The 26,490-nt window shown below is 43.1% G+C and overlaps 1 protein-coding gene across 3 annotated transcripts in view; it reads left to right on the top strand.

The window, feature by feature from the left end:
- Nucleotides 1-6,842: 6,842 nt before the first annotated feature.
- hectd1 (HECT domain containing 1) overlaps nt 6,843-26,490 on the top strand; it is a 36,782-nt gene continuing 17,134 nt past the window's right edge. The window contains exons 1-18 of one of the 3 annotated variants that reach the window (XM_083792227.1): nt 6,843-7,052; nt 9,879-9,944; nt 10,236-10,388; nt 14,863-15,097; nt 15,992-16,219; nt 16,862-17,140; nt 17,473-17,743; nt 18,190-18,266; nt 20,203-20,301; nt 21,666-21,780; nt 22,672-22,843; nt 22,957-23,101; nt 24,188-24,358; nt 24,483-24,705; nt 24,850-25,113; nt 25,293-25,504; nt 25,628-25,774; nt 26,337-26,431. In XM_083792227.1, the coding sequence (XP_083648353.1) occupies nt 10,249-10,388; nt 14,863-15,097; nt 15,992-16,219; nt 16,862-17,140; nt 17,473-17,743; nt 18,190-18,266; nt 20,203-20,301; nt 21,666-21,780; nt 22,672-22,843; nt 22,957-23,101; nt 24,188-24,358; nt 24,483-24,705; nt 24,850-25,113; nt 25,293-25,504; nt 25,628-25,774; nt 26,337-26,431 (2,873 nt within the window). In that variant the 5' untranslated portion in view covers nt 6,843-7,052; nt 9,879-9,944; nt 10,236-10,248. The remainder of the gene's footprint in view (nt 7,053-9,878; nt 9,945-10,235; nt 10,389-14,862; nt 15,098-15,991; nt 16,220-16,861; nt 17,141-17,472; nt 17,744-18,189; nt 18,267-20,202; nt 20,302-21,665; nt 21,781-22,671; nt 22,844-22,956; nt 23,102-24,187; nt 24,359-24,482; nt 24,706-24,849; nt 25,114-25,292; nt 25,505-25,627; nt 25,775-26,336; nt 26,432-26,490) is intronic. The other 2 variants (XM_083792229.1, XM_083792228.1) reach the window with 2 other exon arrangements.

Consider the following 26,490-nt stretch of genomic DNA (forward strand, 5'->3'; position numbering starts at 1 on the left):
GATGCCAGCCACCCATCTGAGAAAACGAATTTCGTCCACTTGTATCCGCGACCTTATTCGTCCGCTTTTATCTGCGACCTTATTATTTCGGTCATGATTCACACCTCATGACCATGTGCTTTTTCCTAAAGTTCTTTATGTTTTCGTTTGTTTCTCCCTCCCCATGACTTTGAGTACCTAGAAAAGCGCTATATTAATCTCTGAAATGTATTATTATTTTAATAAATTTATATCCCATGATTTTGTAACGCATTTTTTGTCAATTATCTAATCATTCTAATGTGATCCTGGGCTCTACACACCCTCCGCCAACCTGGGGAGAGAAACGGACTTGAACTCATGCACTTCCTTCATGCATGAGTGAGTGTCCACTCCTTTACACCTGACGGGGGAGTTTCCCTGGTTGGACGTAGCACATGGAAGGAACACGTTATTCCAACCAGTTCCTTTCCCCTCCATCAGGCGCCCCAGCTGGCCAGGAGGAGGCAGTTTAGAGACCAGGATTACTGCATGTTTTTGTGAGGGTACCTACCCTAGGGGACATGGGGAGAACATACAAACTGATGACGCAGAGGAGAGAACACGCCGCCAACACCCACAGCGTCCCCAGCGGGAATCGAACCCAGGACCTTCTAGCTGTGAGGTGACAGGACAGCACTACCGACTGTATTTATTATTATTATTAATCTATCTATCTATATACAGTAACAGTACCAACCCATCCTTCCAGTCATCCATCCATGACCTCACCTCACACCCATCCTCTACGGCTGTCCCTCTGGTCTGTTCTGTTGCTACTGGTAGCTGCATTCTCCTGATAAAATGATGCATGACATTTATAGATAGAGCAAAGTAGATGTCACTTCACTATAGAAAAATGCTGTCCAAAATTACATCCACACGACACATAATTAGTGTTTGTAGAAATATTAGGAGAAATGAACAGGTGTTTGGACAAGGGCTTTAACCACCTTTCCTTTACCATCTGGTGTCCCAGTATTGTGCAAATGTTTTCCCTTCGAAATGGGTGGGTAATCTACATTGGCAACTGGACTTAAGTAGGTGCTAAAACCGATTCATACTTTTTCGCACGACAAGCATAATTGCATAGGCTCAATTCACCAGGTGGCTAACCTTAGCTCCACGTATGCCCCCACCTGTTAACATGAACTCTCTGACTAACTAAATAACTATACTTTTAGAATAGTATGTAGAGTAGAATTATATTCTATTTTTTGTGAAATCTGTGCAATTAATCTAATTGAAAGTTTTACACCAACCTCTCAAGGAGAACAAACAGATCCCTATAAACCTGCTACCTACAGCAACATTATATACCCAGAATATTACACATTCATAATTCAGTTAATATGTATACGGTTTAAGAAACGTATGTGTGTGTATTAGGACTTTTAGTGAATGTTTACCATGTATAACTCACGCAAGACGCAATGTGATGAAACTTCTGTTGTTGTAAACTAGCTAGCCCGTAACGAAGCGACAGTGCCCTCCAGTGGTTGCCAGATTTTGCGACAGCAATAAGCAACCTGCCTGCCCTGCAGGTCTATGAAAACAGGCCCAAAATAACCGACTATATGCGTCTATGCCGCCCACATCATGAGCTAGGATTTAAATTTAAACCTAATGGCATATTTGAAAATACCCGATCTACGGTGTGAGCTAGTAGATCTGCTTTTTTCAATAAACATTTCTGAAAAGTGAAAAAAGGGTCCTTGACATGAAAGTGTTGAGAACCACTGTTTTAAACAATATTAGGACATTAAGAACATTAGGAGAAAAGCCTAAATTAGCTCTGTCTGGTCAATAGCTCTAATGTCTTTGCACAAGCTATGGACCAGATACACTTTGGAAGCAAGCCCTAAAACCTGCAACCGGCAACTACTAGTGCCATAATGTACCAAAAATATTACAAGCAACTTCACAGAAAAGCAAGCCCAATATCGGTTATAATAATCAGACATGGCAACACTGGTGGTGGTGCGTGCTGTGATGATGAGGAGTAGAGGATTCTCAATCACTCCCAGGTGAGACCCCTCTACCAATCCCCGGCCCTACCAATTTATACCAATTTCCCCTAGGAAAGCCAGCCCCAGACAGGACGAGTGGTCTACTGCAGCCCGGCCCCATCGGTCCCATGTTACACCCAGAAATGTTGGTTAGTATAAACTTGTATGATTCAAATATCATCTATAGGCTTAGCAGATGAGATTAAGCTTGGTTGCTAAAAGTTGCACGTTGAGCAATTTGAGTAATTAGCATAATATGTGACCATACTATTAACATTCTATAGACCAATTATTTGTTTACAAACATTGGGCGCACGGGTGACTATTTCATGTAATCAATTCCCAACAGATCTCAAAACCTGTTGTTTTGGGGAGCGCTGGTTTCAGTCCCATTCAACCCATAGCTGTATTAGGGATTCAACCTCTTGTGAGTTGGCTAGTGAGGTGCACCATAGGATACATTTATACTTCAAAGCGCAACAGTGTTGCGCACAGAGAACAGCTGATATACAAGCTCACATCGCATCACAAATGCGACTGTTGCGACTGAGCGTAGAGGTCTGCGTGCGCGACACCATCACGGGACGAAGCATACATTATACTTGATGGGCTGCAGGTGCGCGTGCAGCTCTGCTGCCGTGTTCATGAGCTCACCTCCTTATGACAGCGACTGGAGGTGTGGTTTTGAGGACAACTGTTTTGAATTGCTATTATTGTTCAAACACAACAGAAACCAAGGACTATATATTTCAAGGGCGAGAGATCACAATAAAAATCATAATCATTCTTCCTCCACACTGGGAGAAAAACAGCATCTGAAAGTTTGATGGGGAATTTTTTACACGTAAGTGCAGTTAGAAATGTTCCATTGCATCTTATGAGAGGTCAGCACATTTGGGCAAGTTGCTATGGCCGTTTTTAGCCCAAGGAGTGTTTTTTGTGCAAAATGAATGCCTCCCCAGACAGTGCCCCCCAGTGTCTCCCCAACACCACCCAGTGTCTCCCCAGACTGTGCCCCCCCCAGTGCCTCCCCATACAGTAACCCCACAGTGCCTCCCCAAACAGTGCCCCCCCCCGGTCCCCGCCCCAGTGTGTGCCTCCCCAGACAGTGCTCCCCCCAGTGCCTCCCAGACAGTGCCCCCCCAGTGCCCCCCCAGACCTGTTCCCATGACCTGTTCCCAGACCTGTTCCCAGACCAAATAGTGAGGGAGGGGGCATAGCTAACCTATCGTTCATTTTATGATAAAAGTGTTGATAGATATATTGGGAACAAATCTGGAAATTGGGACATCCCAAATTATCAGGTGGGCGTGGCAGACATTTTTCAAAATGGCAGCCAGCGTTTGGTCAAATCTTCCTAAACGGGCCCAGGCCGTAGCGTAACGGTCTGGGCACCGGACTGGTGATCCAGTCGCGGTGTGCCGCGGGTTCGACTCCCGGACCCGACACGGCCTTTACCGCATGTCATCCCCCCATCTCTCTCCCGTTTCCTGTCAGCCTACTTTCTATCCCTTAAAAAAATCAATAAAGGCGTAAGCCGCAAAAAAAAATCTTAAAAAAAAAAATCTTCCTAAACGACCCTCTAGCAGCCACAATATTTACTGTAGGAGGCTGAAATGTTGCATGAAGGTCAAGTGCTTTCATACCAATAGAGAGTATGCACATACATGATTTTCCCATCAGGAGTGGCAAAACATTGAGCAGCATGGTATGCTGGAGTTTGGAAGCGCTCCGCGCTCGTTAGAAATCACTCAACCGTCCTGCTCTAATGTGTGACATTCTAAATGTCACATAATGCAGGAAAAGAAAACAAGCACTTCCAAACTCTTATATAAAAATAATCAAATGCAGGGCATTTCTTGACAGAAAGTAGCTCATAACGTTTCTATGGTGGATTTTTATGAAACAAAAACTTTGCAGATAGAAAGAGGATAATTCAAGCTTTTCGTACAGCTCCAATGTTGGTGAGTTTAACATTGTTTAATCCAATCAGACAGGATTTTTCTGTTTGGATGAATGTGCTGTCAAGGCTAGAAAGTAGTTTCTGGGCGTTCCGCATAACTTCCAGGTACGATGATGTCATGTGCATACCCTCTAAAAGGGGTGGGGAAAATGCAATGGGAGTTACACACACACACACACACACACACACACACACACAGTAGAAAACTTGACTTGACTTGAAAAAAATGACTAACTAAAAAGAAGAAAAAAAGTACGTAATTTATTCTAATTGTTGTTATTGCAATTCACGAGCTGCGTTCGCTTCCCGCGTTTGCGAGTCTTACTTGTAGATATGTCTATTTTTAGAGTACGACACTGTCTGTAGGGCGACCGCTGCAGATGATTGGCGTCGGATTCGGGTCACACACTGTTGAGCAGCCAGGCCATTCGCACCGAGCACCAAGCAGTCAGCTAATTGCAGTCGCATTTGGGTCACACACACAGCCTGCACTGTTCAGTTCACACGGGTGTGATTTTTTTACTTACTGTTTCACACACAAACAACAGACCAAAATATTTAATAACCTTCAGTCGTGTATGAAATTTATAATAATTAATAAGGGATAATAATTGAATACAACACTCAAAAAATAGGCAAATTATTATGGCAGAATGGAACAACACAGCCATAAACTGAATCACTGGTGACCCAGTATGCATAACATAACCTGGCACATTCTCACTCACAAAAGCAGAGGCCTGTGCACCGAAGAGCTACTTCTTGCATTCTGCAGCACACATCCAAGTATAAAGCTCGGTCTGGGCGAGCCGACTTCGCCCCGAGCCCTTCAGGCTGACCCAGAGCCGTGACGCACCGCCGCTGAGAAAGTGAGCCCGGCGTGGGCACAGGGCAGCGGACGCGGGACAGGGTCCCCCTGAGGGCAGACAGCACAGATCCAACTAGTTTACTAATTTCGTGACATACATTTTCATTATTTTTTATTGTTTTTCTTTTAGGTTTTATGACCTCAATTACACCCAAAGAACCTGAACTTTGAATATCCAGTGAATCTTCTGTGGTCTGGAGTTTTCTCTGGGGTCTGGAAGCCTTTTTAGCTGCAATGGAAGTAAAACAATCTGCTGGCAACTCCCATTGACATATATGGGATTTGCTGGCTCTTACATCACAAACTGCAGGAAAATCTGAGCACTTGTTTGAGCCAGAAAACCCTAGACCATAGAAAATCTACTGAATATTAAAAGTTCAGTTTTTTTGGGTGAAATTGAGCACAGAAAACCAAAAAATCCCTTTAACGGTTTCACGCCCTGTTAATTGAACTCTCTCTTCAAAGTTCTTTTCAACTTTCCCTCACAGTACTTGTCCGCTAGTCTCGTGCCGGTATTTAGCCTTAGATGGAGTTTACCACCAGCTTTGAGCGGGCCGGTGGTCTCGTTTGATCTGAGGTCGTTGGTAGTTGGTAGGGGACCCCGGGTGGGGGAGGATCATGCACTCAGGGAGAGGTGACTCTCCCCGAGGCGACTCTCCAAGAGGTGCTGCGACTCCCCAGCCGCGGAGATGCGGGGTCTCTGATTGATTGATTGATTGGTCAATCAATCAATTGGGTCTCCTATTGATTGATTGGGAAGTGACTCTTGGCCCCGGGATGGACCTGAGGCCGCAAGGTGCGTTCAAAGTGTCGATGGGAGTGGCTGAAAAATTGCTGCCACGCCCACCAGGATGAGAATTTGGGATGGCCCAATATCCAGTCTTGTTTCCAACATATATATCAACACTTTTATCATAAAATGAACGATTGGTCCAATATACTGCACTAAAGGTTCTATGTTCCCCACTCAACCATAGGAAGTTGCTGTGGACAGTTCAGATGTCCGCCTACCAGTGACATCATCGATAGGGCTTTGTATTCATGAAAAGTTAACATGAATGTCATTATGGAAGGCATTGTTCTCACGCTAATACACATTTATATATTTGATTGATTGAAACGTTTATTAAACAGAGATGTAAAAAAGTCAAACATTTAGTCCAAAAGGGATGGCACAACAAAAATCCTTGTTTCCATTTCGGCCCTATGTAATCAATTCATAGACATGACATGAAGAATGACAAAATTCAGTATCATCACAGGAAAAACACAATGTACAGCGTTGAGGGGGGGGGGATGGTGTGTGTGTGTGTGTGTGTGTGTGTGGGGGGTGATCATTTCCTCTCCCTTAATTGTGCCTGCTGAAAGGTGGATTTTCAGGCCTGATTTAAAATATGTAAACTTCTGTTTTAACTAGGGTGGGGGTCAGGGCATTCCACGCTTTGGTGGCAGTGCTGTAGGAGAATATCACATGGTAGCCTATATAGCACAGTAGGCTACAGTACATGTGTACTACTGCTGCATAGTACAGTATAGTACGGTAGTACAGTACATTATGGTACAGTACAGTACGGTATGGTGAAGCAACATAAAATTGCGCCTCATTACTGTTTCACTGTTCATGACTTCATGTTCAAATCATACTACATACTGTCATATCCTGGATGTAATTTCATTTTTCTAGCCTATTTAGCCTTTCTTACTCTTTGCTACAAACACTGTCATACATTACAACACAACACAACACATGCAATATTTCCATCTACTTCCCGGTCTGCATTTACACACCAACACCTTGCAAGGGTGACAACATCGCAAGGGAGCCAACCACGCGTATGTGGAACTAGAATCGAGACCGGTCGAGTTACTAACAACAATCCATTCCAAACTAATTTCTCCCTCTGCGTGCGCGTGGCACGCGTGCGTGTTCTCGTCGGTAGCACCAGGGTAGCACCCCCTGTCGGCAGCCGCAGGGAGGTGCGGAGCCTCGTCATCAGCAGCACACAGGCACAGCAGTGTCTCCATTTCACTGCGTTTCGTTTCTACCATCATCATGACCTTTTAGATCCGTTTACAACAAACGGGAGGAAGACAGTCGTTTCCCCTCCATGTTAAACACGTCGTCTTCTTCACATTCTAGCGGACTGAAGAAGGCATTCGGCCTTGAAATTCACCTCGCGTTTGACGGTGAACGGTGAGTCTTCATCTTCATCTCTCCTCTTTCAACGGCCTTTCCTGCCGTCGATGGCCGGCCGACGGGCCGCGGCCTCCGGCTGTCCTGGAACTTGAACGCCGCTACGACTAACAGGCCACACGGAGAACACAGAACCGACTATTAACCTCAATATCAACATGATATTCTATATTTATACTAGACGGAACATAAATGTACCATTATAAAGATGAATGTTTAGGAGGATTAAAGTGTATATTCTTCAGCTGCTAGCTTAGCTAACGGGGCTACCCTTTAATAGCTAGCAGCTGCTCAAAACAGCAGCTTTTTTAGGGACATGTTTTCATGTTGGTCTTCTAGTACAATATGTCATTATTGGTAATTTTTTTATATTCATGAAATGTCTTCAATGTGTTATTTTAACGTCTAGTTATGAATGCCTATAGCTGCCAGTCAATATCACATCGGCTAACTGAGCTAACTCTAACGCTAACCAAAGACAACAATCCCTATTCCTAGAAATGTTTAAAGAACTGCTTTTAAACACTGGCAAGTCGGTTAGTTGGTTGATGTTACTTGGTCCATTTAGATGCGGAAACAACACAATTTAACCAGGGTTAAACTGTTTTATGCTCGTTAGCTATCGTTAGCCTAGCAGGCCAAATGCTTTTGTTTGTACCCAGACTGATTGTTCGTTACGTTATTTTGCAACATGGATCATGTTCTGGTTCTGTTGACCCGAAAGAGTAAAATGGTAAACGGACTCATCCGTGTTCATTTAGACGGAAAATGTCACTGTCAGATTATCAGATAGATGGGTTTATTGTTGTTTACTAGAGAGAAACAACATGTCTGCCGACTCTGCCAGATGGCTTTACAGTTTTACAAACAAGTCTGTCTGGCCCTAGATAAGTATAGTAACGTTAAGTACTTTTGATATAGGTATTAGGTATACTAGTGACATGTATGTCATCTTATTATATCAGGTGGGAGCCAAACTAAAGCTTATTGTTACAGATAACTAGTTTTGCCTTTTCTTGTTTTCACTAAGACTTTTCAACTTTGCTCCAGTTAAACTAGCTGTGTTTACTAAAAGTGGACCATGACTACTACATTTCCAATTAAGCAATCTCCTCTAGCCTTAGTTTACTGGGCAAGGGTCAGCCAGTGGGTCAGATTTAGGCTTGATGGTAGGACCTGAGCTGGTGTTTGACATTGTAAACCTTTCAGAGGCAGAATGCTGAGGGATTCATGGGTTTAATAAGAGGATCTCTCTAAAGGCCAGACCAATGATTCACCACGCAACACCTTGTAACATGCAATTTCTCGCAACCATTATCCCAAATGGCAGTTCTGTTGCAAGCAGTTCCTAACCAAGTTGGGCCTGATGGTCTCCAAACGTTAGGTCCTGTTGAGTTGTATTTGAAGTGGTAATGGCTCCTGGTGTGCAGTGGTGTCAGTACTATACTCTCAATCAGAAATGTCTTTTTTTGTGACTGATATGGCACGGGCACATAGTTGCGTCAAGAGGCAGGAAGAAAGCACCTAGACCAGGTGTCTCTTCCTAGTTTTAAACATATGGTGGATGGAAATGACGCAAGCGCGCAGCTTCAACTGGTAGCGTTGGCAAATCGTTTCCGTTTTTTGCAGACGCTACAAGTTGAAGCCACGCACAAGCGTCATTTCCATCCACCATCTGTTTAAAACTAGGAAGAGACACCTGGTCTAGGTGCTTTCTTCCTGCCTCTTGACACAACTATGTGCCCGTGCCCTATCAGTCACAAAAAAAGACAATGTACTTGCGCCCATATCCTGGGTGTGTTTTAGAGCCATGGTCTGCAACAGAAGTAAAACGTATTAAAAAAAGGGGGAAAAAAATAATTGATGCTCGAAACATATAGGGGTGAGAAGTACACTTTTATATTAGAAACTTCTCTCGCACACAGTGCTGTCACTGAATACAACACATGTATAATACAACTATACCGTACTAATACTGTGCTGGTATTATTATTTCTTCTTTCTCTAATATTTCCTTTACTTGTAAACCGTAGTAACAGTGATCTCACTGGGTTTCACCACTATAAAAAAGTTTTTCAGAAAACTGCCTCAGATCTTAATGGGTTAACACACATTTCTAAACAGCCAATCATATGGCATAAACGCATTTAGGCCTGTAGACATGGTTAAGACCATCTGCTGCAGTTACATTTTCAAAATTGAACTGCAGCAGTTAAAAAATTAATTTAAAAAATTTAAGTTAAATTAAATTAATGATTTTACGTGAATTTTCATCTGGCATGGTATTTGGAGCCAACGGGCTGGTCTGAGTATTTCAGAAACGACGGATTTTCACGCACAATTATGCAACTTATATAATTTCTAATAGGAACACAACCCTTGTAGGCACCTGGCCTTCTTGACATACTGTATTAGAAAATATCTGAGCCTGCTGTGAAATATTGAGACGTTTAGATAACATCAAATAGACCTTTTAGATTAAAGTAGTGGTTTGTGTCATTTGACGCTGGCAATAGCACAGTGAATTCATTCTCAATGCATTATTTTAACTACTTTTAGCAATCGACCCATTGCCAGAATTGGATGGTTTTCAGCTGATTGCCTGTGATTGCTTACCAATCAGTTTCACTTTCACTATGTCATTTTCTTTGCCGGTCAGGCAGGTTTTCAGGAGGTTTCAGGTTTGAACTGATAACACACGGAAACACCTTCACACGTGTTTCCAGTTCAATTCTGCCTTTGAGCCAATCAAATTGATCTATGGGGAAATCATCTTTGTTTTTGATTGGTTTATGCTGTTTTTATAATCTTCCTCTCTCTCGACAGGTGAGAGCGGTTGAATGAGGCCCAAAGAGTGGCAGCATCTTGAGCAGTGATTGGACACTGAGCCAGGTGAGTGGGGCTAAGAACCTATATGAGAATTATGGCACAAATCCTTTCCTTCTAAATGGCAATAACACTTTTCTCATACTAATAGTGCTAGGCTATTCTTCAGGCTGGCAGCCAATGTTTTATTCTATCCAGCATGGAATCAGATTTGCTTTATCAAGTCTGAATAACAAAAATAATCACACACATGGAAATCGATTTTACATAATTTATTTTGAAAGGCAAGCAGGGGAATGGCACACAGTCCAGCCAACCATCTCATCTTATCCATAATGTCTGCCTTTGTGTCTCAAGATCAGGATCCATCATGGCAGACGTGGATCCAGACACACTATTAGAATGGCTCCAGATGGGACAGGGAGACGAGAGAGACATGCAGCTCATCGCACTGGAACAGCTCTGCATGTTGCTGCTAATGTCTGACAATGTGGACCGTTGTTTCGAAACGTATGTAAACACTGCAGTTACACAGTTATGCTACTGACCACAATGCACATATACAGTTCTACTACTGACAACAAGTAATGCTGATATACAGTTGTACTTCTACTGATCACAGTGCAGTTATACTATTGACCCTAATACAGTTGTACAGTTCTTCTACATACCCTAATACATTTAATTATAAAATTCTACTATTGACAGTTATATACAGTTATAACTGTATATCTGCACTGTGGTCAGTAGTATAACTACTACTGAACACCACAGTGCAGATATAGAGCACCAAAGTCCTGACGTCGCTTTCAGTAGAGGGCGTCAGTCCCCAGGTTCATGTATTTTTTTAGTTACATTGAAATCGCCATAGGTGGATTATAGATCTCTTCATATAAGAACTGCGTTCTAATAAACCGATCACCCCGGCCTTTTCACTCATATGGATATGAAGCATCGACTGAAGGTGGAAATGTACAAATATACCCAAAGAGTAACAAAATAAGCGTTAGACACTAGTCAAATAACCCAGAGACTACATTTCCGGGTAGGCGGGTGGCTGCATCTGCCTGTCGCACAACATAAACTGAATGTTAATTACGTTTATTTGTATTTTTATTTTATTGATATTTAATGTTTCGTGGTTAGTACGAGTTGAGTCACCACCAGCTGAGCTTATGTCAGCGAGAAATCTCAGGAACGCAATGTATTGACGGCTGGGCGTGACGTATATTAGCAGCGACATTGCCTTCATATGTAGTTTCAAGGCTTTTGCGGCCACATTAATTCCATTTTCTCCAGAAAATGGCTGTATCAAATATTAATCAACATCATTAACGACACACAGCCACCCCCCTGACCAAAAGGCTGAGATGATCGGTTTATTTTTCAAACACAGTTCTTATATGAAGCGATCTAAAATCCCCATATGGCGATTTCAATGCAACTAAAAAAATACATGAACCTGGGGACTGACGCCCTCTACTGAAAGTGACGTCAGACTTCGGTGCTCTATACAGTTTCACTTCTAGTACAGCACCGATTCAGTTATACTATACGAGTTGTTAGACAGAATATATCCATCCATATACGCATTATTGATGGAACATCTGCCTGCCGTTGTCTGTGTGTGTGCATGAATGAAAGTTCTCATATGTGAAGCCAGCATGTCTTCTAAGGAAGCTGTATGTTGCGCAGCGAAAACGGCCGACAAGGTATTACAAGCTCTCAATGCGTGTTGAGAGCCATGTTGTAGATGGGCTGTTTCAAGTTGTTTTAAGCAGGAATAAAAGTTTTCCGTCCCCAAGATGGCTTTCCGTTTTGGGGATTCCTTATTGGCAATTTTTTAGATGAGTACAGATCCGTCAAAAAAATGTAACAATGCGGGTGGGTGTCTGTAGCGGTGTTAATGACATGACGACCGCAGCATTGCTAGTTATTCCCCCACTGGGATCAGCTGCGCACAGTAAAGTGCCCCGCAAAATGTAACCAGACACCTAAGTTTTATGTTGGTGTCGTGCCGCAGATAAATAGCAGATCTACAAGCTTACATGTCATGAATGTGACATGCTATGAGCTTGTATATCTCTGCTGTGGGGAAGAAACCTCCTAACTCCAAAATGTATTTTTTTCCGGAAATGAAATAATTTTAACCTGACTCTGCCAGATTGCGGCAGTATTGAGTTCCCTCCTTCTGCCTGCATGTGGTCTCTCAAGCAGAAACGATGAACCTGAAGCAGCAGGACAAAAATCTGATATCTCCATAATCATTTTGAGTTGTACTCCTGTTAGGTTGTGTTTACATGTGTCACCAGTCTCGCGTTTATCCCGCCTGTAGTGGCCGCATATGGCCACATATCGCTCCGATCAGCATTTGATCGGAGTATATAAAACACCTTAGATATTTTATTTATTTCATAAATGGGGACTGCTCCTCTCGCAAGTTGATGATGTCATAAGTCCATGAGTGGTCCAGCCCTATGGAATATATGGAATGCACGTGCTAATAAAAAGTATTTAAAATATTGCTTTGATTCTCATATTATCCTCAGGAAGTATTAAGTAGATTTTTATTAGCATATGCATTCCATAGGGCTATATGGCCATGACCCATGACATCATCAACTTGCAACAGGAGCAGTCCCTATTGAGTGAAAGATTCTTTATTTATGAAAGAAATAAAAAATATTTGATGTGTTTTTATTTAGTTGTAGAGGTTAAGTATAATGTTTTAAGGCATATTTGTCTTAGCCAGGGTTCCTTTTAATTAACCTGACCAAAGTTGGTGTTGTGACTTTTGTCAATTACTTGCGAAGGGGAGAGGTGGTGGAGTTAGCTTTAGCAGACAGTTTGAGGGTCCAATGGAGTTAAAAGGTTTTGTCCATTTTTTACTACTTTCCATTGGTTCAATGTTTTCAAAACAACGTTTTGAAAATGGTCCTCAATGGCACTGATTAATGCAAAAAAAATCTAATTCCTCAAAAATGGAGTTAGGTGGTTTCATCCCGACAGCAACGATATCTGCTATCTCGGCATGTAACATCAAGTGTGCAAACTTATGTTGTGCTCCGCTGTCAATGTCATTCTGACTTTAAGTAGCTACTAGCACGGATACAATTTCCACTTAAGTTATTATGGGATTTGGTCTATGGTCTATGGCAGTGTCTAAAAGATGAAATCACAGGAATGGAAGACCACTGAAGTTTTCAATCGAAACAGAAAAACAATTGGGTAGGATTACACCACCACAGGTAGGATGTAATTATTTGTTGTCATGGAAGGCAGCAGTAATTGACAATAAACGTGCTTACGTTCGGTTCTCTTGCATTGAATTAGGCAGCGGAACACTTGCTATGTTTGCCAATCAGAGATTTGAGAGGATTTGTACTCTCACAAAAGTTACCCGGCCATACAGACGTGCCAATGCAAACACTTTGGGGCGTTGTTTAATTTGGTCCCCCAAAATTCCCCCGCGTCCGAGGATCCAAAGCCTTCTTTCACCACCAACGCTTCCGTGATTATCGCTCAATTGGACCAGCCGCTACCATGCGGGAGTTCAACAATGCAGTTCACGGTGGACAAACCTCTGCTGTTGTCGAATCATGGAGTTAGTAGTGTAAGGAGGCTCACTAAGCTTGGCTAAATGAAGTTGGTGCTCTGCAACACACTACAGACAGTGCTGCCGGGAGCATCAACAATAAGCGAGGATGCAGCGAATCAATGACCGATCGTGTGTGCAATTAATAAACTGGTTTCGAACTTAAGGGAAACACCCCAAAAAGGTCTGTGTGCTATGCATGCCGTGTGCTATGCACGCCATGTTATTAGTGTCAATGTATGGAAAAACAGCGGAAAACGCTGCTAAAATTCTGAAAAATACCAGATTGGGGCCTGGGGGTTTCCCCTACAACGTTTGACGAATGAGATATTGAGTTATGGTCTGAAAAATATTTTCAGTTTTTCCGTTTGGCTCATTTATATGATAAATGATCCAAAAAGTGGTCATATTTTGAACGAGAGGCGGATGAGGAGCAGAAATGAAGTGCGTAGTATATCCATCAGATTAAAACCAAGGAGAGCGCCCTAGATGAGCAGATACGAGGCATTCTTTCTGCCACTCTAACAACTAAGTGAACGGGATGCTAATATGAAGGAAGAGCCAAGCGTACGGTGGCCTTAGAGGCTCACGGCCGGGCTACACCGATTTTGCGCCAGTTTGTGCGCATGCGTATACTGCGCATGTACAGTGTGTTTGGATAGGACCAATATATGTCAATGATGCCAGCTACACCAGACGCACGGATACGCGTGCTCTAAGAATAGGATTGGTTCTATTTCTTTTACGTGCGTATGCCCCCATGCGTGCGTATCTATCTTCCTGGAAGGTCCCGCACAAATCTGCCACAGATCTGGTGTAGCCGGGGCATTTCGCACGCATACTTTGTGCGCGCAGTGCACTTACGTAAAACACACACATGCCCGGTGTAGCTTGGCCGTCACTCAAAAATAAAAAAAGGAAAAAATTCTGAATATTCTTCTCTCGCCTGATATCATTGAGGATGCGCTAGGACGTGTACACACGTCCATAGCATCCGTCGATTGGATTCCCTATGACGTTTCCAGACATCCTACGGATGGAATGTGTTAAGATTAGAGCATTTGTTGTGGTCAAACTAGCAATATGTTCTGAAGCATCTTCCATAAAATCTTTTCATAGTTTTGGATATTTCATATAAATGCAAAGGTTAAAGCTTCAATCTGTGATTTATTCTCCTGGTTGACCTTGTATGTACTAGAACAGCAGGGACAATATTACGAAAACATCATAATTTCACATATTGTTAATTGTTTAAGAATCAGTGCTAGTGTGGGGGCTCCTTTCACACCGTTTCACAAATCTCACATTTAGGAGTAGCAATCATGCAAGTAGCATCATGCAAACAACTTCAATCATGATATTTTTCTTTAACCCATGTGTGATTTTCAGGTGTCCTCCCAGGACATTCTTACCAGCACTGTGTAAGATCTTCCTGGATGAGAGCGCTCCGGACAATGTTCTTGAGGTCACAGCCAGAGCCATCACTTACTACTTGGACGTGTCGGCTGAGTGCACCAGGAGGATTGTGGGAGTGGATGGAGCCATTAAAGCCCTCTGCAACAGACTGGTGGTTGTAGAACTCAACAACAGAACCAGCAGAGACCTGGCTGAACAGTGTGTTAAGGTACATATACAACATAGAAGCCTCCAGTTTGAGGACGGCACAATTGAAGGGTTCTCAGATTTGACAGTTTTGACAATGAGATGTTGATCCAATGTGGTTATTTAGTCCCAAGCTCTTTACCTTTTTATTGGTTAAACATTTGTAAAAATCTACAAACAGATGTAATCACTTTGAACCAGACATCATATTGCAAGTTTGTAGATTAGCCTTTTGTGGCTACTTGTTTGTGATACTGTCGTACGACGAAACATAAAAAAGGGCATTCACTTATGAAAAAAACAAACAAACATGCATATTCAAGGTTTCTGACTGTCAGTGACATAATTATCACCATCACTACTTAAAGATTAATTCCTGAGTCTGTAGTTGGGAGATAAGCCTTGATTGGTCACTTGTTATTCCTGTGATTGTGTTGGCCATCACACATAATACAGAAATAATAATTTCCAATTTATATTTACAACATAAGAGTCCATGATATGTACAGCTGTCCTACTGTTTTTCGAACCAGAACCTAACCGGCTCGTACCTCAGACATTGGAGAAAAGTCTACAATATATTGTTGTTATAATGTGTGTGTGTGTGTGTGTGTGTATGTGTATATATATATATATATATATATATTTCTTTTTTTTTAAATTTATTATAGGGGCATTAAAATAACCAGAACCTAACCTTAACCGCACAACGTAGCCACATAGTCGGAATGGTAGTGTCTTTCACATACAATATCACACTTAGCTGTCTTACTCTCTCTCCTACACTGTTTCCCTCTCAGCTGTCTGTCTTGTCTGTTTCTCATACACCGTTTCCCTCTGACCTATCTTACACTGTCCCTCTCAGCTGTCCTGTGGTTTCATATAGATGTGCATTTAATATATTTTCTATCGACAGGTTCTGGAGTTGATCTGTACCAGGGAGTCTGGTGCGGTGTTTGAAGCTGGAGGTCTGAACTGTGTTCTGAGTTTCATCAGAGACAGTGGACATCTGGTCCATAAGGACACACTACATTCTGCTATGGCTGTTGTGTCCCGTCTCTGTAGCAAGATGGAGCCACACGACTCTTCCCTGGAGACGTGTGTGGAGTCACTGTCCAGTCTGCTGAAACACGAAGACCACCAGGTATATGGACTGACTAATATGAGAGTTGACATCTAATAGGACTCTTGTATGTTCCGTATTGTGAACGTTCAGTGTCTCTTGGTTTTACACCCCTCTAGGCCAGACTGCAGATGCACTGAATCATATTTACGATCTTACTCGTAGTTCAACTGATGCACCGCCTTGCTTCGACGATGTATTCTGAAAGGAGCAGTGCTGGAGGGGTGGTGACAGTGTGTACAGTCCAAATTTAGAGATGTACCGATAACAGTTTTTCCTTCGCGATTCTGATCACCATAATTTGCGTATTGGCTGATACAGAGTACCTATCTGATACCAGTGTGTAATAAAAATGAATATAAATTTATAAAAAACAGTGGTTCTCAAAGTGGGGTCTGTAACTCTTGAGAGTATAAGGGTCCATTTGGTTACTAGCATTTTAGGCAGAATCGGCAGCTTTTCCGATACTGGTATCGGAACAACTCTAGTTGAAATGGGGAGAAGCGTCGGGTGTACTTCCCCAGCACTGATCCTTTCAGAGACCATTGACTTGAGGCCGAGGAGTCTGCACATCAGTTCTGCTACCAGTAATGCACCAGTCAGATAAGAAGTCACTAAGTGAGCAAACCAGTCTGCTAGTAACAACCGATCATGTCTTTCCAGGTGTCAGATGGAGCTCTGCGTTGCTTCGCCTCATTGGCTGACCGCTTCACACGTCGTGGTGTTGACCCCGCCCCTTTAGCCAAACATGGTCTGACAGAGGAGCTGCTGTCTCGCATGGCTGCCGCCGGTGCCACGGCAACAGGCCACTCCTCCTCCTCCTGCAAACCCGCCCGGACCTCCACAGGACCCGCCCCCTCCACTGACAAACTGAGCAACCAAGTTTCAACCATCGTTAGTTTGTTGTCAACGCTCTGCAGGGGGTCTCCACTGGTTACGCATGTAAGACATCACACAAGTCTCTCTCACACACACACACACACACACACACACACACACACACACACACAGAGGTCCTGCAACTTTTTAAGAAGAAGAAAAGTGAATGACTATACAATGGGAAACCATAACACACAAGCGTTTTAGTGTAGTCTGTTGGCTGCATAAGCAGGACCTTGTGCCTTCTGTGCTGGTTTCTGTATATCAAATACACTGCAATGGTGTTAAGTCTGTGTTTATGTATATTGTAATTATATGTGTACATATGTATAAGTGAATGTATGTTTGAATGCATACAGTATATATGAGTGTGTTTTGTGCTTGGCGTACTGTAGGACCTTCTACGTTCAGCCCTGCCTGACTCCATGGAGGCAGCACTAGGAGGAGATGAACGTTGTGTGTTAGACACCATGAGACTAGTGGACCTGCTACTAGTGCTGCTGTTTGAAGGCAGGAAGGCTCTGCCTAAATCTACTGCCGGGTCGACGGGTCGAATCCCTGGCCTGAGACGACTGGACAGCACGGGAGAGAGGTCACACCGACAGCTAATAGACTGTATTAGAAGTAAAGACACGGACGCGCTCATAGACGCCATAGATACTGGAGGTAATGTGGAAGGGAATAATATTTTACTCTGGCGACAGCTAATAGACAGATCCCGGTCGCATGAATGCACATTTTGTGTCTTCTGCAAACTGGTCCAAAAAAAGTGGAAGAGCCAATTGGGGTCTGTCTTCCACTGCAAATCGCCAACCCAGTGCTTGGGGCCAGACATATATATACATAACATATACATATATATATATTATACAGATGATATAAATTCACGTGACCGGGATGGTTTACCAGGCTAATAGTCAGGTGCCATGTCTTCCGAATTATCATACATATTAGACCATAAAATACTAGAAAACATTTAGACCATAGATCATATTGATGTTATTACTATGAGACCATCGATACAAGCATTCAAAGTCATGATTTTTAGGCCATGAGTACTGGGGGCTAATGACTTAAAACCGTTTCTCTCTGTGTGTCTCCCTGTTTCACAGCGTTTGAGGTCAACTTCATGGATGATGTAGGACAAACTCTTCTCAACTGGGCTTCTGCCTTTGGTACACAGGAAATGGTAAAGAGACACACACACTTTTCAAACAGACATGCAAAAGTGTAGCTTTTCGGCGAAAATCGCCGTTTTTATCACAAATATGGGACCTATGTGATTCATGCAAATCCGTTAAAAAAATGTTTGGGAGGGGTGAGGGGGTCTGTGGGTGGGGGACTGGGTGCAGCCCTAGCCCGCTGCCCGGAGCAATCGGTGGACTCGGCGGGAGTTGGGACAGACGGTCCACTTTTGACACACTGTCTGTGACTCGCCAGTTAATCCCATAGTTTAGCTGGAAGTGTAGCTGCTACTAGTTAGCATTAGCAACGTTAGCACCTTGCGCTGTCTGTGGTGTGGACACGCCGGTGTCACTTTCTCTCGCGCTGTGTGTGTGTGTGTGCACTGTGCAGTGCACAGTGCATGCACAGACTGTGCATGCATGCGTGCAAGTAAATAAATAAAGCACGCTCACGTGTGTGTGTGTGTGAGTAAATAGATAAAACGCTTGATACATACAACTTGTAGTCCTACATCACCCCCCCCCCCAGGGCTTACATATACTAAATATAACAAAATACATACATAAATGGATGCACCTGGGACGTATCCTCAGTGATGTATCCCAAGGTCATCGGGGTTTCGGGTCTCGCAACATCATACCCCTCACTCAGGTGACCCAGCCAGGAGTGATCAAGTCCCGACTTACGTCCCAGTAGCTACCCTCGATAAGTCCCATTAGGGAAAAACCAGGGCCACACAATCCGTTCCTCCTGAACTACTCTGCCGGGACTGGGAGGTACCATTCTGGCACATGGAAGGACTAGGCTCTGTGGGTTGACACCTGTCTGGGCCCCTCCTACGTCTCACCAGGTCAACTCCTGCTCTCACCAGGTCAGGCACTGTGCGTTGCACCAGACTCCCAGCACCAGGCACTTTATTCAGGAATGGTGGATTCTCAAGCCGCAACGGTTCCGCAGGCTCCACCTTGCCATTGGTGGTGCCACAGGCTCCGCTTGAGGCTTGCATGGCCCTCCTAAAGGCCTCACCGTGGGTTCTAGTGCTCCTCAAACTGTTGGAGTAAATGTATTGTTCTATGACTATCAGGAAATTAATGTTAACATCTTGCTCAATACTGACTATAGATTTGTACTGATTTAGTAAATAATCATCTGTCATTTTTGAGTGGTGCAACCACTCAACCACACTATAGACGGCTACAGTATGTGTGTGTGGCTGTGTCCCTGGGTCTGTCCCTGGCTGTGTCCCTGATGGTGTCACTGGGTCTGTCCCTGTGTCATTGGGTCTGTCCCTGGCTGTGTCCCTGACTGTGTCATTGGGTCTGTCCCTGGCTGTGTCCCTGTGTCATTGAGTCTGTCCCTGGCTGTGTCCCTGACTGTGTCATTGGGTCTGTCCCTGGCTGTGTCCCTGTGTCATTGAGTCTGTCCCTGGCTGTGTCCCTGTGTCATTGGGTCTGTCCCTGGCTGTGTCGCGGTGTCACTGGGTCTGTTCCTGGCTGTGTCCCTGTGTCATTGGGTCTGTCCCTGTGTCCCTGGCTGTGTCCCTGGGTCTGTCCCTGGCTGTGTCCCTGGGTCTGTCCCTGGCTGTGTCCCTGGGTCTGTCCCTGGCTGTGTCCCTGGGTCTATCCCTGGCTGTGTCCCTGGGTCTGCCCTTGGCTGTGTCCCTGGGTCTGTCCTTGGCTGTGTCCCTGGATCTGTCCCTGGCTGTGTCCCTGGCTGTCCCCCCCCCCCCCCCCCCTAATTGGTTTAGTACCGATAAACGCTCAAAAGATCTGCGCCGCGGCTTCGCCCGCGGCACAGCGGGTAATTCCTTAATGTACTGCAGATGTAGAGATAAGTAGTGAAACTCTGATTAAAGCAATAGACATTCTTGTATATTCTCTAGTTGTAATTACATTTCTTAATAGTGACGATTAATATGTATGACGCATTGCTATTTGTAGGTGGAGTTTCTCTGTGAGAGAGGAGCCGATGTGAACAGAGGTCAGAGATCATCCTCTCTCCACTATGCTGCCTGCTTTGGACGCCCTCAGGTCGCTAAGGTAATACACACGCACTCACTCACACTCTCTCGCTGTGCAAGATTCTCCCCCTCCCCTTAGTATCCCCTCACCCAGAGCAAATAAAGCCTGGGTGTTGGATACATTATTGATGTGATAATGGCCAGGCCATGTTTTCAGTCAACTCCCTCCCCACACTGTAGGGGAGCCCCAGGGGGATCACTTCCTTGTTAACAATAACTTTTAATTTATTCAACTAAATGCTATTTAGTGTGGTTGCTATAGGCAACACACTATTGTTCTTGGTCCGAGAATGTTTTGCCGGCAAAGTGAACCTACTTTTTGTGAAGATTTGGTCATGCTTCACACACTGTTGTCACTGTTATCATGCTTCAAAGCAAACAAAAAGGTAGGAGCGCACACCAAGAGTAGGGAGGTGCTGATCACGGGAGACAAACTTTAAAATAGAAAGGAGAGGTCGCACAGCTTGTAGTCCCGACGCCAACAATAGTTGTCCAAAATGCAGCAGCCAGAGTTTTAACTAGAACTAAGATGAGAGAACATATTACTCCAGTTTTGGCATCGCTGCACTGGCTTCCGGTTGTTTTTATTTTATTGTTTTATTGATTTTAAAATTATTTTACTTGTCTATAAAGCTCTCAATGGTCTCACACCTTCCTACCTACATGACTGCCTGCCTAAATATGTCCCAAACCGCCCCCTAAGATCTTCCACTGCTGGCCTGCTCGCTTTGCCTAAGAAAATGGCAACTAAAATATACAGGGAAGCAGCTTTTTGCTTCTACGGGCCGTCTGCATGGAACAAGCTCCCACTGTACCTTCGTCAGGCAGCCTCTGTAGACATTTTTAAAGCTCAGCTCAAGACCCACTTCTACAACATTGCTTTTAATTGATATTTTATTTTTTTGTTATTCATGTCCTCACTGTATTGCATTACTGCTTGTTTTTTAATGTCGTTGCCTTGCTTTTCTTTTATTCTCCATTGTTCTGTAAAGCACTTTGAGCTGCATTTCATGTCATGAAAGGTGCTATACAAATAAAGTTTTATTATTATTATTATTATAGTAAGGCGTACAGTATTTCGGTTCCCAGTGGATTCCTTGTGGTTTGTGTCAGTGCAACCACACATGCAATTTCCCAGAATTGCACCTTTCTAGTTTATCTTTGTTGATATGCCAAGTCAGTTCAAAAACTGTAAAGTTTTGTTACCTTATTTGTTTATTTTCACTACAATGCCATAGCCACACCAAATCTTCCTTTTGTGAAAACATATGATTCTGATATTGTACTGTATTACATCACTCTCATAACAATATAGTCTTATCACATGTAGCTAGTAAAATGTTTCATACCATAGCCTTACTCCGTGTCTCTGTCCATTTGTAGACTCTCCTTCGTCATGGAGCGAACCCTGACCTGAGAGATGAGGACGGAAAGACTCCTCTGGACAAAGCCAGAGAGAGAGGACACAGTGAAGTAGTATCTATACTCCAATCACCTGGTTAGTATTACTATTACTACAGGACACGGTGAAGTAGTATCTCTAATATGTGCATATGCGTGTGGTATATTGTGTATTTAACCTATTTTGGACGGGAACCCCTTTTGGTGTTAACATTATGTTATGCTTTTGCTATTGAAAAATAGCCGATCTACAAGCTCATAGCGCGCCACCGAGTGGCGCGCTACGAGCTTGTAGGTCTGCTATTTTTGAAAAATCGAAGAACGACTGACAGAAACATAGCTTAAATATAATTTATAAGACCCACATACAAACTTCACCACTTTCAACCTGGCGTCCACATTTTGGGCATGTAGATGGATGAACACAACGTATTCAAAAAGTTGAACAATCTGTCAAAAATGGCAAATAAAGAATCTCACAATGTAGCTTGTAGATGGGCTATTTTCACTAGATTATAAAATAGGGTTTTAATTTATGAAAACTAAAAGAATATTGACATACGAGGTGTCTCTGCCTGACAGCCACGGTATATCACTATGGTTTCCTATAAATTGTTGAATTAAAATCTGTATAATTATGACAAGACAGCAACTGCTATTCCGATCATGTGTATATTTTACCCCACTGCTCTAAGGTTAGGCACTCAAATTTGTACTGATACTTCACATTTGATACCGGTAATAACAATAATTTAATACATGTTGTAAAAAATGTGTGCAATTTTCTCAATTTCAACATTATTTAGAACATTTTTGTTGTAACACACCGCAAAAGTATTCGTTTAACATGGGAATTACTCCAATTATTGAAATAATGAATAAAATATGTTCTGGCTGTAGCATCTGACTAGGTCCCTGCTGTTAAAAACCAGATATAATTTAGGTCTTGCGTTTGAAAAAGGTTCATGGGTTTTTCATTGTCTGTTAGGTGACTGGATGTGTCCGGTGAATAAAGGCGACGAGAAGAGGAAGAAAGAAGTGAAAGAAGAAGAGGAAGGAAGTGAACCTAAAGGAGACCCAGAGATGGCTCCAGTTTACCTCAGAAGACTTCTGCCTGTTTTCTCTCTGACATTTCAACATACAATGTTGCCTTCAATAAGGTACTAACACTACGCAGTGCAGAGACACTGACTAAATGACTAAAACAAGCGAACAAACCTTTTACCAGTAGAGCCTAGCTTTGACCGTTTGCTGTTAACCTCCGCCCCTGTAGGAAGGCCAGCCTTGCTTTGATCAGGAAGATGATTCACTACAGCGCTGAGGTTCTGCTGAAGGAGGTTTGTGACGGAGAAACGACTCACACGCACAACCTGCCCACAACTCTGGTACAGATTACTGCTACCGTGCTGGACCAAGAGGTACACACACACACACACACACACACAGACACACAGACACAGACACAGACACACACACAGACACACACAGACATTCATGAAAGTCAAGATATACATTTTCAGCCTGTTAACCCTCTAATGGCCAAGTTGCCAACCTTAATAACATCTTATTGTGCCTTAGGCCAGCTTTGGCTGACTTTTTGAATGACAATAGAATAATGTGCGATATGACCACAATGTCACGAAATATCTAATTTTAAAGCTGCACATCTCTAGTTTACACAGAAAAAAATAATATGTTCCTAGCATGTTCCTTCGTTTACTTATAAGCACTTTAGTACACCTTGGTTTGACTTATCACTGAAACCAAGGTCTACTAAAAAGCTTATAAGTAAACGATGGAACAAGCTATAATCATAATTATTTTTTCATTGTAAAGTAGTGACTTGGAGCTATAAATTGAGACATTTCGTGACATTGTGGTCATATCTCACATTTTTCGATTGCCATTCAAAAAGTCGCCAAATCTGGCCAATGCTGGCCAATGCCCCATTTCTTAATTCGTCATTTTAATGCAATAAGAGGGATCAGCGATCTAAATACAATACATCAACTTTTACTTTCGATTTCAAAGTAATACCCAGAAGTTCCACTTGATGGCAGTAACGTTCCATTATTCAGATTTTGACAGTGTTAAATCTGGCTAAATCACTTCCTGTCAAACGAGGTAAACAAAGGAAGCTAATTTGACCCCTAGCTTATAGCTTGGTCGTCCGGATTGCTAAACTAACATTAGCTTTGTCATAACTTAGTCAGATTAAGCTTAAAAACGGCCAGGAACATCCCAAAATATCACATTTTTTGCCGCGGATCACATAGAGACGGCGCGCGTGCACGATAGTGCACGATCGCGCGGGTTTCGGACGGTTTTTGGTAGTACGTCTACTACGCAGATAACGTCATTGGCTTGGAGGGATTTGTTGATTTACTACGTCAATTAACATGGCAGTCTATGGGCTTGACGTAGACTTGGCAATCAGGGGGTTAACCATGAATAACTTGCATTTTCATTCTCTCTCTCTCTCTCTCTCTCTCTCTCTCTCTCAGGATGATGATGATGGTCATCTGTTAGCTTTACAGATCATTAGAGATCTTGTAGATAAGGGGGGAGAGCTGTTTTTAGATCAGTTGGCCAGACTGGGAGTCATTAACAAGGTTTCTACTCTGGCTGGTCCCAGTGAAGACGAAGACACCCACGAAGACAACAAGACAGACAAGGTGTGTGTATACGGTTAACTCTTGAGAACACTGTTTCCCTTTATATACACCTAGCAGTGGAAACATTTATTTAAATTGGTCGTAAATTAAGCATAAGACTTCATCCTCTCCTCCTCTTTCCCAGGAGGATGAACAGCAGGAGGACTCCAAGGAGTTGTTGCAAGGTAAACCGTATCATTGGAGGGAGTGGTCTGTGATCAGAGGTAGAGATTGTCTTTATATCTGGTCTGACGCAGCAGCACTGGAACTCTCCAACGGATCCAACGGCTGGTTCCGCTTCATTCTGGATGGGAAGCTGGCAACTATGTACTCTAGTGGCAGTCCTGAGGGAGGTTCTGACAGCTCTGGTACGCATGCACTTTCACAGACTCTTTTCTCACTCACTCACACATAAACACACACACACTCGCGCTCTCGCACAATCAATACATGCTTACTTTACATGTAGTCAATATTGTAACATCATTATGGTTCTAACTTTACTTCCATAGAGTCTCGTAGTGAGTTCTTGGAGAAGTTGCAGAGGGCCCGGTCCCAGGTTAAAGCAGTTTCCAGCAGCCAGCCCATTCTGTCCAGTGTGGGTCCGAACAAACTGGTGGTGGGGAACTGGTCTCTGACCTGCCTAAAAGACGGGGAGCTGGCTATTCACAACTCGGATGGACAGCAAGCCACCATCCTCAGAGAAGACCTGCCAGGGTTTGTGTTCGAGTCAAACCGAGGAACCAAACACTCCTTCACAGCTGAGACCTCGCTGGGTAAGAAAATAACTTATATTAGAATATAATTGGAACTGTCAATGCTGCATCATTCCCGGCTTGCGTGGTCCCTGAGTAGGCTGATGCCCAAAGGGCACTAGTCCAGTTATATAGTTGGTGAAAGAGTGTCAATTTTCTCAGTATCTTATACTGACAGCATTTGAAATGTGATTTTCCAGGTTCAGAGTTTGTGACTGGCTGGACTGGCAAACGAGGGAGAAAACTAAAGTCAAAGTTGGAAAAGACGAAGCAGAAAGTGAAGCAAACTGCTAGAGAGCTTTATGAAGAACATTTCAAAGCTGTGGAGAACATGCCCAGAGGAGTGGTGGTCACTCTGCGAAACATCTCTACACAACTAGAGTCTGCATGGGAACTCCACACACACAGACAGGTAACACACATACACCCGTTTTAAATTGATAATATTACATTTTACTTATAATGCACTTTACATGGGAACAAATCTCAAAGTGCTACGATAAAGAACATAATATAATATAATGTTTTCTTGTAGTGTCAGGAAGGAGAAAACACCTGGAGAGATTTGATGAAGACTGCTCTGGAGAATCTGATCGTGGTTCTAAAAGATGAGAACACCATTTCTCCTTACGAGATGTGCAGCAGTGGTCTGGTCCAAGCTCTGTTTACTGTCCTCAACAGTGTAAGAACCTGCCTTACTGTCCTGAACACAACACAGTCTGTAGACCATCACAGTTATTACATAATCACCTACTCACAATTATTTGAGATATTCACTATTTTTGCCATTTTGAAAAATCAAACCTTTTCTAAAAGTAGTGGAAATGCCAGTGCAATGCATTGTGAGCTTGTAGATCGGCTATTTCCACAATTCATGTTTTTTAACCCATTCTGACCGGGCACCCATTTTGGTGTCAGCATCATGTTATGCTTTAGCTATTGAAAAATAGCAGATCTACAAGCTCATATCGCGCCACCGAGTGGCGCGATACGAGCTTGTAGGTCTGCTATTTTTGAAAAAAATCGAAGAACGACTGACATTTTTAGAATCTGATCTCAGGTCAGAATGGGTTCGTCAGACCAGCGTGTGTCCGGCGGAAACCTTGTATGAATCTGATCTCAGGTCAGAATGGGTTAAGTATAAAATGTTCAGTGATTTCTTTGTCTATTTAGGTCATTTGTCATTTCTGCCCTCTTACCAACTGGTATTGAATGTGTATGATTGCATGTTTGTTTTTGTGCAGAGCTCAGAGCTGGATGTGAAACACGACTGTAAACCTCTAATGGAGAGAATCAACGTCTTTAAAACTGCCTTCAGTGAAAACGAAGACAACGAAAGGTACAGATCCATCATTAAAATAATACATTATTATAATATATTTATGAATACGAGTGTTT

The sequence above is a fragment of the Protomyctophum parallelum genome, assembly GCF_964188405.1.
Source record: "Protomyctophum parallelum genome assembly, chromosome: 20".
Lineage (NCBI taxonomy): Eukaryota > Metazoa > Chordata > Actinopteri > Myctophiformes > Myctophidae > Protomyctophum > Protomyctophum parallelum.